The sequence below is a fragment of the Andrena cerasifolii genome, chromosome 3 (assembly GCF_050908995.1).
Source record: "Andrena cerasifolii isolate SP2316 chromosome 3, iyAndCera1_principal, whole genome shotgun sequence".
Taxonomy (NCBI): Eukaryota; Metazoa; Arthropoda; class Insecta; order Hymenoptera; family Andrenidae; genus Andrena; species Andrena cerasifolii.
Genome location: NC_135120.1, coordinates 17,675,116 through 17,689,823, shown reverse-complemented (window position 1 = coordinate 17,689,823; position 14,708 = coordinate 17,675,116). Strand labels below are relative to the sequence as shown.

The following is a 14,708-nucleotide window of genomic DNA, read 5'->3' as shown; positions in this document are numbered from 1 at the left end:
GACCACCGAATAACCAGAAGTGACACGGTTCTCGAGTAAACGCGTATACAAAGCGTGTAAATACACCCCTGTAAATATAATAACTACGAGGCGACCTAATTTCTGTCGGGACGTACCTACTAATTGTAAGAGGAGTTTTCTCCCCCATACTTCGAGATACGTACTCTTTGGATTCCACGTTCGATTCGGTGCCGCGGGACGCTGGCGCGCGAGCATCGATCGTCGATGGAGATTCGCCAAAGTGGCAGCTGTATTCTCAATTCGTTTTATTTATTTACGCAATTGTTCGTTCCGCCGATGGACGCAGCCGCAACAGACGCCCACTAAAGACACAATAAAGATACAGATATAATCTAAGTTCTCTTTATTACACCCCCTCCCGTTGTTATATCCACGCTCGGAACGAGATAGAAAGAGTTACGCATTTCTCGACGCGCGCACATACGTGCTACGATTCTCGAAATTATCTATTGTCGTGTCCTGTCAAAGTACAGCTTCCATTCGCCCCCTCGCCTCTTAATCAGGTATTACGCGATTCGTCGGCGATACATGAATTACTATGCACAGTGCACTACGATACAAACCGGTAGTATAACATCCTCGGGGGGGAAAATATAAACGAACAGCTTCTGCGATGCTATCTCGGGCTACACACGGGCGCAGTTCGATGATTGTTTCGTTTTCCTTCCTCTTTGTCGACGCGCGACTTAATAACACGAAACAGAGGAGAAGAAAGGTAGAATCGAAATGACGGTCTCGCGGGGAAGTCGAAATTCTAGGATCGAAAGTTAACGGTGAGCTCGTTCGATTCGATATTTCCACTGCTACCACGGTAAGCCGGGGATCCACCTGAAAGCTAAGCATAGCAGGGGCGGCTTTGGAGATTCGGCGCCCCTAGGCTAACAAGTGTTTGCCACTAGGGATCGCAAACCGGTAAATCGGTAAATCGGTTTGAAGCTTTTTTTCACTGATGACGTAGTAGATATCGACGGAATTATGTAAATATCGAGAAATACGTATTTCTCGTGATCTACCGGCAAATATCGAGAAATATGTATTTCTCACGATCTACCGGTAAATATAGAGAAATACGTAATTTACCGGTAAATATCGAGAAATATGTAATTTACCGGTAAATATCGAGAAATACGTAATTTATCAAATTACCGGTAAAAATTTGGCGATTTACCGGTAAAAATTGGATGTATAGCAATGTAGCGCATATATATAGCGCGTAATTCCGTCGACGTCTACTACGTTATCAGTGAAAAAAAACTTCAAACCGATTTACCGGTTTGCAATCCCTATTTGCCACCCTTTTTGTGAAACGTTATGAAACATATTAATTTAAAAGAGTCGAGGCAATTTTAAAGCTGTTGCTTTTTTTATAGAACAGTTAGACATAGCATAGCTTCAGTGCTGGATTAACCAATAAGCAAAATAAGCACAAAAAGAGAGGGAGGACACTATAGAAATTTTCTGAATATTAAAATCTAACTTTTGATTAAAAACAGTTTTTAGTAAAATTATCGGAAATGCCTAAGAAATTGTACATTGCGTTGAAGTGATCACCCTGTATAAGGGGGCCTGCAAATCTTTTAAGTGCTCAGGGCCTCTAAAGGTCTTAATCCGGCCCCGCGTAGCTTAGCTTAGCTTCCAGGTGGATCCCCGGCTCAACGCGTTTGATACGTAGGGTTCTTTTAATCGTCCTATCACACCTAACAGTCCTATAAAAATGTCCCTCGTTCCCAAACGTAGGACACGCTTCGCTTCTCTTGGCAGATATAAACAACGATGATTCGCACAGTTCGCATCGTTTATTTTTATCCAGCCCCCCGGAAGTCTGGACGAACTTGGTACAGTGGCGGATTTGAGAAAAAAGGCCCCGGTGGCAATCGTTCCGAGAGACCCATTTTTTCCGGAAAAATGAAGAGGTAGTTCACTAAAAACGAGCTAAGTGTAGTACTATAAAACAAAAACAATATTTATAGTGTTTGGATAAAATCATATTTTTTTTTATTTGAAGATTCGGCCCTGGGGGGCCTTCTTTGCAGGGGCCCAGACTGTTCATAGACCGCCCCTTAAATCCGCCACTGACTTGGTAGCAGCCGAAACGTCTCGCCTCGCATCGAAACAGAGAAAAGGGAATTTGCCTAAACGAATCAAGCCACCTCGCAATAAATCCGCTCGGTAAATGAGGATCGTTAGAACGCTCGAGTGTCGTCAATATAATGCTCTATAAATGATCCGAAGTAACGTCGTTATACTCTCGCAGCCGTAAAATCTACCTATATAAAAATAAGTCACTGTAAAACGTGCCGTAATGGGATAGATACGATTAAAATGATCCTCGCATTGTATCGACTCAACTGCCATTAGTCACTCTCTATTAATTAAGATATAACCTCGGCTACGTGTAATGTGTCTCTATCTTCCTAAGGAACTTTGAGAGTACATATAAAACGCTCATTACTCAGCTATAAGTTCAGCTTGAAAAAGTTTAAGTGGCTGCACCATCTCCCCCGCCACCGCGGCGCGTAACTTTCAAAACTGTGTTGCGCAATACTATTACGAAGCATCTTTCCGCGTGTACGATATTTGCTCGGGCATCGAACGTAACGCGCGTGTACTTACACGCGTGTTTCATGCGACTGCTACTCGATACCGCCGACCAATTAGGGCTCGCACCGATCAAAAAACTTTCGAAAAGGACGACAGCGAGAATCAACTGGCCGCCGGTGCTATCGCTACCGACAAAGACACCGCACGCTGAACCGTCGCGTTGGTTCCAGGGACGCTCTTTAAATTAGGCGTGAGCGCGCGTCTACACTGCTCCAACATTCCGTCGCAGTATGCGCTTGGAAACGTTAAGGGGTAGTGCAAAAACAGCCTGATTATGAGAATTTTTTATGGCAGTACAGTGAGTGGAATACAAATTCCGCTTCGAGGCCTTTATTGAGCATACTTTGAAGTATGATCACAATTTTTTTCTTATTTTTTTAGTACAAAACAGCGGCGCCGGATCAAAAATTGCAGGAGAACTCTATCCGTCAGGAGAAGCTTGCTTTGTTGAGCCGTGGCGCCGGTGTTTGGTTTTTAATAATTTTAAAAAAAATTGTGGTCATTCTTTAAAGTATGGACAATAAATGCCTCGAAACAGATTTTGTATTTTATTCGCTATACTCGCATAAAAAATTCTGAAAGTCAGGCTGTTCTTCAGGGCGCAGGAGTGGCGTTACCCCTTAACTGTGGTTTGTTGGGGAAAGCATGGCTGGAGTTTTACACGTGGCGAAGAAACGAATAGGTGCTCGGCTGTTGGGTGCCCTTTTCAACAGCCTACAAAGATAATAACGGAATGGAGCGAGGGTGTTTGTGGGGTAAAGACCCGCTGGAGCAGTGTAGACGTACTCTGAAAAAGCAGACCGCGAACGCGACGAGTCGCGGGACAATGTGCGAATCTGCAACGCTCCCCGCACAGTCGTATAATTTGTTCCTCCGTTCGCATTCTGTGGACCCCATGAGAATTTCCGTACTTTCAGATCGAAGAAGAAACTGCGACTTTTGGTTTTGGCACGATGCTCGAAATCTTCGAACGACTACGTCTACGAGGCTGTCAATTTTCCTATGCCGCGAAGCCTGTACGAAAGAACCTGTATGGACGATTTCGAAAAGTATAATGATGGAAATCGTCAACTTCGATAATGATTTGGGTAATTGAAAGCTCTTACAAAGTCATTCGCGTTGATAATGGAATTCAGACAGTTCGTTGTACTCTTTATCCAATTTCGAAAGTTGCAGAAATTGCAGCTGGATTGAAGCTGGTTTTGTGAACGTGTTTTGCTTCGAAACGGATCGATCGATTACTGAATTAAGCAACAGTGATAAGAAGTCGCGGCGATCGATCGAAGGGGCACACTTTGTACGAGATTACATGTATGCGTGCTTTAATAATAGAAATTAAGAGTGTTTTACAAACATACGTTTATGTAGAGGTGAAGTATGCAAAACGATTGAAAGGCTGATTTCGAAAGTGAATTTTACTGTCGGTAATGGAAGAAGAAAGAAACCTGAATAATTGTAGACAATTTGATGGTTTCAGAGCTTCCTTTGCGTAAAGATTGAATGTAGAAATATCGCTTACAAAACACCTTGCTACTTTCGAGTATTCGATTCATGGTCCAACGAAATATCGTAGACATGTATGTCAACGCCTTTTATATTCACGCAGAGCGAACTTGGATTTGTAAATTGAAAAAAGACGAACGAAGAACTACTTACCACTGGCTCAGTGGATCGCAGTGGAATTTCGCGTTAATTAAGTTCTTGAGGACATTGAGAATTTGTAAGAAGCTCTTTTTCAAAATCATTTAAACGATCCACTGACAAGGGAAGATTCCCAATACGGAAATTAAAAAAATTAAGAATCTTTGGGGATATGTATTACGCATTTTTTCGCTGCCTAAAATTGGCCCCTGAAGATCCGGCTATTTTCCGATTTTTTGTATTCAAGAATAGTAAGTTACCAAATGTGTAGTCCTAATTAAAAGAAGTAAGTTTTGTCTGAAAACTTTCTTTCTATCTCTTACAGTTCGCGAGTTAAAAAAAAAATTGTGTAATACATATCCCCAAAGTTTCATCATTTTTTGAATTTCCAGATTGGGCTCATCCCTCCTGAGCCACCGCAACTAGAGACGGGCAATTTTTTTTTATAAATAAAATTTCGGATAACGAATAAAAGTTAAAAAAATTATTCGTCATGTGTCTAAGTTAATTCGGGTTAACGAACGAATGGCGAATTATTTGTCTAACTTTTATTCGTTATTTAAAATTTAATTTAAATACAAACTTTGCATATCTTTGACCGAAATCTACTGCACTACAATCACAAATAAATAGAAACGAGTATAGGATAATTACAAATAAAAAGAGTGAGATCTAAGGAAGTATAATACATCACTATACAGAACGCGGCTCTGAATTTTATACATAACAAACTATGTATAATTTTGAACACCTTGTTCATTTTGTGTATTAAACTTGCCCCAGCTAGTAGAATCACACTACAGAATTCAGACTCGATCCAAGCACTCGATTGGAAAAGTTCTGTCAGAGTCCGCTCGCAATCATGCTCCCTATCCAATTCCTACATTAAATCTATACACAGGGTATCGATAAAGCAACGAGGAGAACGACAAAAGGATTTCACGGAATAAATCTCTGTAGCGTTGTAACAAACGCGATTCAATTCTATGTCACGATCGCCATTCGACCAGGGACACCGTAACACTATAACCTAACAATCGTATGTCACCACGCGTCTTTCTCAATAATTCATATTGTATATATAATATATTTATATGAATTATATGTATACTTTATTTATATGCATATATGTATCCGCGCGCGCGTGTATACAGAGGGCCACTCGCGTCCGACACTGAAATTCCAATCGTCCTCGTTATCTCTGCTGATACGCCAGAAATTCGAAGTTGTAAATGGTTCTCGTACGACCAGAAAGAACAAAGATACTTGCAATTCCAATGTTAGCTGAATGGCCCTCTTTGTGTGTTTATATTTATATATATATTTATGCAAAGTATCGGACAATCTTCCAATAAAACTTTGGCAGCACAATCTATGGTCAAAGGCAAGCACAAAATATATCTAAATTTGCGGAAATCATAGAAAGTATGGCTGTTTAATGTAAGGTGACCATTCGTTCGCAACACGATTTGTGTCCCCGGTAATTTTTGTCCCTAATTCTGAATTTAAGGTGATCATTTTGTTCCCGATTTTCGGTAATAGTCCCCAATTCTGTATTTCTTCTTTATAGTCAGATTTATTTAATCAATATGAAAACAAAACCGAAGCCACGAGTTTGCTATTAAGATTCTACTAATTTGGCAACGCTGTAACCAAGTCTACGAGGAGTAGAGGTGGTCCGTAACGAAACAAATATCTCGTGTCCCCGGAAATGCCGAGAAAAAATGGTCACCTTTTAGTTCAATGCTTGCACTTGAGAGATCAGACCATTTATCACTTTTTAACTCGCGTCTGGCGAGCACAGGGTCTATTCAGACCCATCCTACGTGTATCGAATTACTTCTTAAAAAAGATAAGAATTTTTGATCGCGATGAAGTCGAAATCTACTATAAAATATTATTTTAGAGTGCATATGAACAGAACTATGGGTCAAAATGCTCCCAGCGTACGATACGCGCTAGACTATTCACCGTTCAAGGGTCAAAGCGCATTTCTGACATTTTCCGTTTACTTTGAGCGATTGCACATGCTGCCAAAGATAGCCCCGAAAAGTGGCCAGATACCCTGCATGCATACTGCGAGAGTCATTCGAACGTGAGTCTAATCGGGTGAACAACATGATTCACGCTACCACAATGATAAACATGTACATACAGACACGCGTGAAAGTAGTGGGAATCGTCGTGAATCTCATTTAGCAGTTTCGAAAACTTAGATCGCTTTAACAAATCCATGACTGGGGCGATTCATTGAGTCCGACAGCTCGACTATTAATTATATTTACATTATTGTTTCTCTGCAGGGTTCCCTCTTGTTCGAGAGTCGAGATTATCGAAATATATTCTGTTATATACATATACATAAAAAGTAAGTAAAATTAATGCAAGGAAGTACTTAAAAAATATGTTCATTAAATGGAAAGAAGTACAAGCGAGCTTAATTTTGAGTCGGGCGATTTAAAATTTTAGTCTGTACAGAAATATGTATAATTAAGACAAAGTAATAGACCTTCGAATATAAACGTAACTGATATACATACTAAGTGTTCCTACGGCTATCAGCTTTCTTCGTTCACATCAATTAATTCAGGAATGTTTCTGTTCCTCCGTAATGTACATAATGTCTCGTTTACTTAAACAAAGGTAGACTAAATATCTCGGGCACACATCACATAAACACCACTAATTTCTTGTATAATTTCTGTGGATAACGCATACGTATCTTGTCAACTATTCTACTGCTCGACATAGCGTCTGAACGAAACATTATTTGGCAAATAAAAGAATACTTCGCAATAAAGTCGGGGACGAGTTATTGAGAATGTCAACGCTCTGTGAGCTTAAACCACTGGCGCCAATTACACTTAAAGCATAGTATTACTAATCTTTGAAATATATTCGTAAATGTTGCAGAAAGTAAACAAGGAGAACCTCCTACATTCAACGGTGCCAGAAATTTAAGCGAAGAGGTACTAGCGCCTTCAATAACGCGTCCCGCGTTTAGATCTCTACAGCCATGCCAGGTTTTCGATGCATGCCAGTGCAAATAGTACACTCTGTATACAGCAAAAGAAATGATAGAGAAATTAAGGGGTGGAATAAGGAGAAAGGGCTTCGAATATAAATTTATACTATACGAACATAAAAAAAAATATACATCTCGTGTTCGCATGATAAAGAAATACAAATGAATGAGCAGGAAGAGACGATAATTATAGATCCTCGTGTCTGCAAGTACTGGATTCTGTGTCTCGTGCAATGGCTCCTTTATCAGGGCATTTAATCAATGGGTTTCTTATGTACAATTGAATTAGAGCTTTACAATTTCCATAACAAAGACAGGAGTAATCGAAGCGTGGTCGCAATGCAAACGCGACCCGAACGTCGCACAGAACTGCTCTTATTTTTCCCTTCGTTAGCACTCGCCGAACATAATTAATCTTCAACGCATCCGCGAATATCATCTGTACAAGATATACTACTGAAATATACATCTCACACAAGACTCGTTAAAGACGATTAGAAAAAGAATTTTCTTCTAGTGATTCGTGCCTGTTTACCTCTCGTTGAACTCGATCGCTCCTCTCCGCGAGCCAAAGAACGTAACCAGCCATGGATTTTTTATACATCAACACGTCTGAGGTAAAGAAAATCTAACGGGAGGTGGGGAGGGGAGAAAAGCGGAATGAAGGAGGGTGGGGGAGTCGGGACGGGAGCGACGATATCGAACCTACTAATTACAAGAGAAATTTTGAGCTCCGTTAAATACAAGGAAAATCTACGGTAAACAACTAATATCATACAGCTACTGTCATCGTGCCCAAATTTACTCTCGCTCACGCAACAATAGTAATCTCAAAAAGGGGATCCGGGTACGAAAAAAGAGGAGTAATCGTACGTAGGAGAAGAGCTAATGGAGGCATAGATGAAAGCGCGCCACGAGGACGCAAATTGTACGGGACCGCTATACGGACGATGCTACTCGGTACGGTAAACTCATCCAAAAACGCACAGTGGGCAAAAAAAGGACAACAGACTATAAAAATCTCCCGTAAAAAATGTACGCTAGTATGATCCGATCGCGATGCGGTATCCGGACGTGCTCTGCGGACACTCGTGGCAAAAAAACATCTACGCGTCATTGGACAAGTTACGATTTATAACGTTTGCTAAAGACACGTATTAAATTAAGAAAAAGGAAAAGGTAATGCCTATACTCGTTACCTTCGCACGTGGACTAATATTGTCCGCCATAGTCATTATTATATTATATACGTCGTTTGGTTTTTTCTTATTTTTTCTTTTTTTGCCTTTCGTTTTTCATGCACGCAATTAACGTTGATTGTGTTCCTTGGCAATCGTATGCCGCGGCTTGTATGATTATACGGGTAACAACGCTTCGCCTACGCAAGGGTTCAGTTCTCACGACCGCGCTGTGAGCGTAAGCTTGGGTACAACGAATATTTCTTAACAAATAATCATCAGTATCTTTTCTGAACGTCGAGAGACGACATCCCTTTATGGTCACGATATGTCTTCCCACGGCGTTTTTTTTAATGTATCTTAGATTAATTTCACGCCTGCTAGGCCGATTAAAATTGGTCCACCAGCAGGTCACAGATCTCTACTGACATCGACTCCTTACTCGAGCGCACTGTCAAACGGAACATCTGCGAGCATAGTGTGATTAGTCAACGATTAAACCAACAAAAAAATTTGTACTGTGAAAGTTACCTGCGCTTGTTTATTCGGTTCCAAACGTAACAAACATCCTACTTGTTGTGCCCTCATATGTACTATACCCGCGCAGACAAAATTATCAGGATTCGGATCGATGCCATCGAGCAACTGCATTCCAAATCCTTGCAATTTCGTGCGAACTTGCGCGAGGTCCATTGGTTGCTGCGCTTTGAAAATCTTTTGCGAACGCTGTTGATTCGCTCTGAAAGCATATCGTTCGCATTTAACGTATCTTTAACTGCTAATTTCGGTGCAGAGAACACGCGTATATACTAAGCTGGTTCTAAGATTATCCGAATACGTATATAAGTCTGTTGAAATATCTTTCATAAACATTTACGTACCCTCCAAGATTTTTCCATCGCGCAAAGAATGATTCTCCGTTCATCTCTGTGGGCTCGAAGAACTTGTTGATCGTTAACGGTAGCTTCATCGTTATTTTTTGTGGCACATTATTATAAATAAAGGAGATGAGCATGCTCGGCGAATCTGTGTAGAGGGAAAGGATTCAAGAATATCTTCAACAACCTTGAATTACACGCAGCGTTCAATTTAGTAACCGAGACGTATGCAATCTTTCTCGGAATGTTATATAACTTGTTTTGTCATACCGTTGTAGTCGTCGATACATTCTGCGTTAATCATTTGTTGGATCTGAGCACCAGCTTCTAATACTGGATCCACTGCTTTCACTTGCACGGCTAACTTCGCTTGATTCTCTTCGGACCAGGAAAGTTGAGTTTGAAAACTATGAAGAGCGAACTGAGTTTTATTCCCATAAAAAAGACCGACGCGGCCCAAATTCTGCCTGAATTCTGACTTTACTCCGATCTGAATCAAATCGTTCTCGAATAGCACACCGTTGTTCTTACAAACGAATCTGTAAACATATAAAATTCAGCCGTTACGAACACAAAACACACGGAGGTTTTTATTTGGGATTTAAATGTTATAGGAGGCATCTTACTTCTTAGGGTTATACGTATTTTGGGCACCATTGGTAGCACCGACTTTGTTCGGCATATTGTAAATATCCCCGAGTATGTCGAGAAGAACTCCCGTGTTACTAGTTGGCTGAGAAGATGGTGGCGTGGAGAGACCTAACAAATCTGCCGATGTATTGTTAACCGCAGCTGCTGCGATCGCGGGTGCTTCTGCATGGTGATTAGTATTCGGTGCGGGGCTTTTACTTTCTCTAATTTCAGTTTCGGGCACTCGGCCTGGTTTCTTCTTTTTCAAAACCGCCAAAATGGAAGATTCTCTTTCGGGGAATGCGGGCATTTCTTCCAAAACGGTTGCCTATGAAAGGGTGAAAAGTAATTGTCATTAGTGCCGGGGATTCTATTTGCATACTTTCAATTGACCGCGATGAGAATCACAATGGCTAGTTACCAAGACGTCGCTGGATGCAATAATACTCAATTGAAGATATTCCGAAGCTCTCTGCTGTAACTCTGCGTCTGCGCTACGCAAGTTATTGTGTTGCTTGAAAACATCTTGGATCTGGTTCCTCATTTCGGGGAACAAATTAACGAATTTGATATACGTTGACAACAACAGTGCTCGTGTCATTGGCGAGCATAAATGATATTTGGAATGTAATAATTGAAACTGCACGGCTGGGGACGAACGTTGATCACCAGCAATGAGGTTTCCAAATTCTCCAAGTATATAACCACCAACTTTCACCATATTTTCGTGGCAAGCTGGGGCTTGTAAGGCCTCGAAAACCGTTTTCGCTGCGTAGCCTTGTACATCGTCTCTATTGATAACGATCTGGATAACTCTGTACCAGACTTCTTCCGAAACGTAGTCGCCAGCTATCCTAATAAGGTTCAGAATAACGTCGACGTACCAGGTGTAATCGGTAGCGTACTTTTCGGCTAGAATAGCAACCTTCAGAACCATCTCTTCTCTGATCGAGTAGTCAGCAGTTTCGAGGTAGTTTAACATTTCTTGTACTATTTCTTCAGCATTGCTCTTATCACACATGGCGTACAAAAGATCCACAGCCTGTTGCCTCACAGACACGTCTTTCTCCATTTTCATAGATAGAATAACCACTTCTTGGTGCTTCTTTACAGCTTCGTGCGACAGCTCTGACATAGCAAGGTGACACATAGACTCCAGTGCCAAGTAGCGGAGATTAGTCTCGCGATTCGATAGAAACTGGCCAAGTTGATTACACGCCCTGACCGACAAAGGCAGTTCACTGTCGTTGTGAATAATTAAACTAATGGCCTCAAACAGTACAGCGTTCTTCGCGTTCGAGTGTTGCACCTTCTTCGATTTCGGTGGCTCCTGGGCTTTATTTAATATAGTTTCTAAACACTCGTTTAATCTACCCCTCACTCCAGGATCTTCGGCTGTTAAATGTTTAGGAATAATATTAAATATCCTGGTTTATCAACATATAAGGAAAGTAGGCCAAATAATTTACCAGGCGGGGTATAGTTCTGCAACAATCGTAGTAATTTAACAGACAGCCATGGCGCTGGCACAAAGTAATATGTATAATCCTGCAGATCTGTGTAGCTCGATGTCACGATCTAACGAGATAGAATAAATATCAAAGAACTATCTTTCGACCGCGGGCCGGACTAACAAATTATACCATACCCTGCTCAATCTCGACACTGCTAGGCTAACGCATCCTTTATATTCGTCTGGATTTCTTTTTACAAGAGCATCTATGAGGGATGCAGCTGCCGTAACAACACCGAGATGTTGATCGTTCAAAAGATGGACTATACGGGAAGTCCATTCTCCGCCAGGAACAACATCTGGCGCGGTACGCAGTAATCGTAACAAGCACAGTGCTGCGCTTTGTTTTACTACGTCCATAGTGTCCCTAAAATGGAAAATTGATTTATGATTTTACAAACTTCTGCGCATTAACAAGCTAAACTAACTGTATGGAACATTTACTGCGTCAACCTACCCAGAAACAAGTAACTTTGGTATTTCGTTACCAAAAGCCTCTGCCATTTCTTTACTGCCGATATTGGCAATGCATTGCAGCGCAAGGTTTACATGAATTGGATTACGCGATGCAAGATCATTCTTTATACTTTGAATTATCAGTTTAATGAGATCACTATTCGTATTTACTAACACTGATATGAAAAGGTAACCCTGAAATAAATAAAATGTTTGTAAATTTGAATTTAATTCCGACTGGTGCTAGGTATGCACACAGTTCTAAGAAAACATGATCCACCGTGAGGAATTAAAGTATGCGCTTAAAATACTTTGCACGCACGGCTCGATCTAATTAGTTACTTCGTTAAGGGATTCATACTTACAATCTGCTTTTCTGAATACTTATTAGACGAAAGTAAATTGACAGCCTCCATATGTCCGAAATCAATGTCGTGACCAAGCAGGAAAATAAAAAGCAACTTGCAAACATATTTCTTCTTTTGGTAACCATCGAGCGGCTTGTCTCCTTTAAATTTACTGCGGATATTTGCCAATTCTTTGTTTATTCTCTTGATTTCTGCTTCTTTGCTTTTGCCTGATAAAATTATTACGCAATTACCAAAATGTATATACATCGAAATTGTGGGAGAATAATTTCCTCCAACAAAGTACAGAATTATAGATAGTACAAGATGTTCGCATCCTGAATATGCACGATCTACCAAACTATATACATTTGTAGTAGTTTTTATAGAAAACTATAATGGCTGCATGCCACTTGGACTGGCATCAAAGTTCAGATGTATTGATTCGCTCTGTATCAGTTAGTCTTTTATCCTACTTTTTACAAAATTAACGAGCGCAAAAAATACAGAGATACCGAATAATTATAATTTTATTATTCGTTCATCCTCGCGAAAATTTCACATGGAAATTCAGCGTGTTTATTTTAACAGAGATTTATTACATTATGCCAAGTATTACATATTGGTGTTTGAAAGACAAGCTATATCAGAAAGATATGGCTATATCAGAACTCCGCCCCCTGTCTCCTACTCTTGACTGCTTTAAATACTTTGCGTGTCGTGTTAGTTTCAATGGCATCATATCTCTTAATGGATGGAATATGGATCAAAATTTCAGGGATCCAAATGCAGACTTCTACTTCTTTTTATCTATCATTGTAACATTACATACGAATGTGGCATTTGAACCATAATACATTTCAGCAGATATTTTAAATTCAATCCGAAGTTAAATAATAATAAAAATAGGAACGTTTGCACTCACAATTTCTAATGTCAGAAATGAACACAGCCAGCCCACGCATGCCATCTCCTCTCACTGCCGGCATTTTGTTCTGTTCTTCTCAATACCACCTGTGAAATGAAATACATTGAAAGATACTGCGATCAGCAATTCAACCCATTAGCCAGGTCATTTCACGAGTAGAAACGCACCCTGCGCGTCTGAAACTAATTAAAAGAGAATCGATTGGTTTCCTCTACAGCGAATGCTGTACATTGCTCTTGGATGAGTATGATTGTAAGATTTAACAGAGATTAATTCAGGAACGAGTGAAAATTAATTTCTAAACTACAGTATATACAGTGGGTCACAGAAGTATTTGAATACTAGACTATTTCTATACGAGTACGCATTAGTAATTTGTTGAACAAGCCTCCATGTCAGTTACTCGCTGCAGAAGCAATTAATATAATTGTTACACACATTAACAGTTCTTTTTCAAGACTTGCCTGACTGAACCCGATAAGCGTCTATAATTATAGTAACCATACTTAAAATCCTCTGCTTAAGTTATACATCTCCTCCACGAAGATGTTCAATTGCAGAGACACTCGAGCACGTTATTCCGTGATCCACTGTACATCGCTATTCAGTGACACGCGGTCGATGTACGGGGAGGGGAAACGGTTGAAGAAAACGATGGGAACGATACCCGTTGATTAAGGGTACTCGAGCCGACGAGCCCTTCGGTCCTGAATGTAACTTCGAAAACGCGCTCGGCAGATTTAATTCGGGCAGACGTGCGGCCCAATGATATGCAATGCATCGGATGAATGGCAGGGATTGAAAGAAGCAAAGCGACACGGAACAGAGATACACAGAGACTGGAGACGGTTGAAAGGAAAATCGAGTGATTAAGCCGGTACCGCGTCCTAGATTCCGCTAGCAAACACTTTTTGACAGCAGTGCCGTGCGAACGTTGTTAGTGGCACCCGTTACATGGAAACTCGGAGAATCGCGGGCGAGGATCGCGGTAACGCTGGCCGTGGAATCACGGGGGAACGAAGATGCATCGATCGAAGGGGCAAAAGGAATATTTCGATGGGGACAGACAAGTCGAACGGTGGCTTTTTGCCTCTCTCGACGAGCTGTCGTGCACAGGAGGAGAGCGCAGCCAAGCGGGGACTAGCTTTTCCGTGGAAAGAGGTTATCCGAGGCGGGCGGCGATTATCCGATCAGTTTTAAGTACATACCGATCTGAGCTAGGGTAACGTTCACGCACGGCTCGGTCACGCAGCACTCGGTAGGCGTGAAACTATTCGCGAGTCGGTGCCAGAGATTTCGTGGCTGTCGCCATTTGCAACCGCTGACTAGCTGACGGCTGCCCGTCAAATGCCACTGCGCCTGCGCCCTCCGCCGTCCCTTGCCTGCGCAGGCAAATTCGTATTTCGAATCGAGGAAAATCTTCATCGATCGTTCAACTTTTTCGCGATTACGCCCGCGATTATCTGACCCAAGTCCCAACGGAGATTTAT

At 41.2% G+C, this 14,708-nt stretch overlaps 1 protein-coding gene across 2 annotated transcripts; it reads right to left on the bottom strand.

Moving 5' to 3' along the window:
• Positions 1-349: 349 nt before the first annotated feature.
• Ap-2alpha (adaptor protein complex 2, subunit alpha) lies at positions 350-14,567 on the bottom strand. 2 transcript variants are annotated; one of them, XM_076808218.1, is made up of 12 exons: positions 14,427-14,567; positions 13,216-13,304; positions 12,309-12,520; positions 11,945-12,138; positions 11,623-11,854; positions 11,444-11,552; positions 10,396-11,369; positions 9,971-10,302; positions 9,615-9,883; positions 9,348-9,492; positions 8,998-9,205; positions 350-8,933 (listed from the first exon to the last, which is right to left on the bottom strand). In XM_076808218.1, the coding sequence occupies exons 2-12, from the start codon at positions 13,277-13,279 to the stop codon at positions 8,856-8,858; spliced, it is 2,817 nt and encodes a 938-aa protein (XP_076664333.1). In that variant the 5' UTR covers positions 13,280-13,304; positions 14,427-14,567; the 3' UTR covers positions 350-8,855. The 2 variants fall into 2 exon arrangements, with proteins under 2 accessions (XP_076664333.1, XP_076664334.1); XM_076808219.1 differs by lacking the exon at positions 14,427-14,567 and adding an exon at positions 13,386-13,816.
• Positions 14,568-14,708: the final 141 nt, after the last annotated feature.

Coding starts and splice junctions, on each gene's coding strand:
- Ap-2alpha (XM_076808218.1), bottom strand. CDS start 13,279: ATGCCGGCAGTGAGAGGAGATGGCATGCGTGGGCTGGCTGTGTTCATT. Junction 12,521..13,215: donor CATTTCTGACATTAGAAATT/GTGAGTGCAAAC, acceptor TAATTTTATCAG/GCAAAAGCAAAGAAGCAGAA. Junction 9,493..9,614: donor ATGTATCGACGACTACAACG/GTATGACAAAAC, acceptor CCCTCTACACAG/ATTCGCCGAGCATGCTCATC.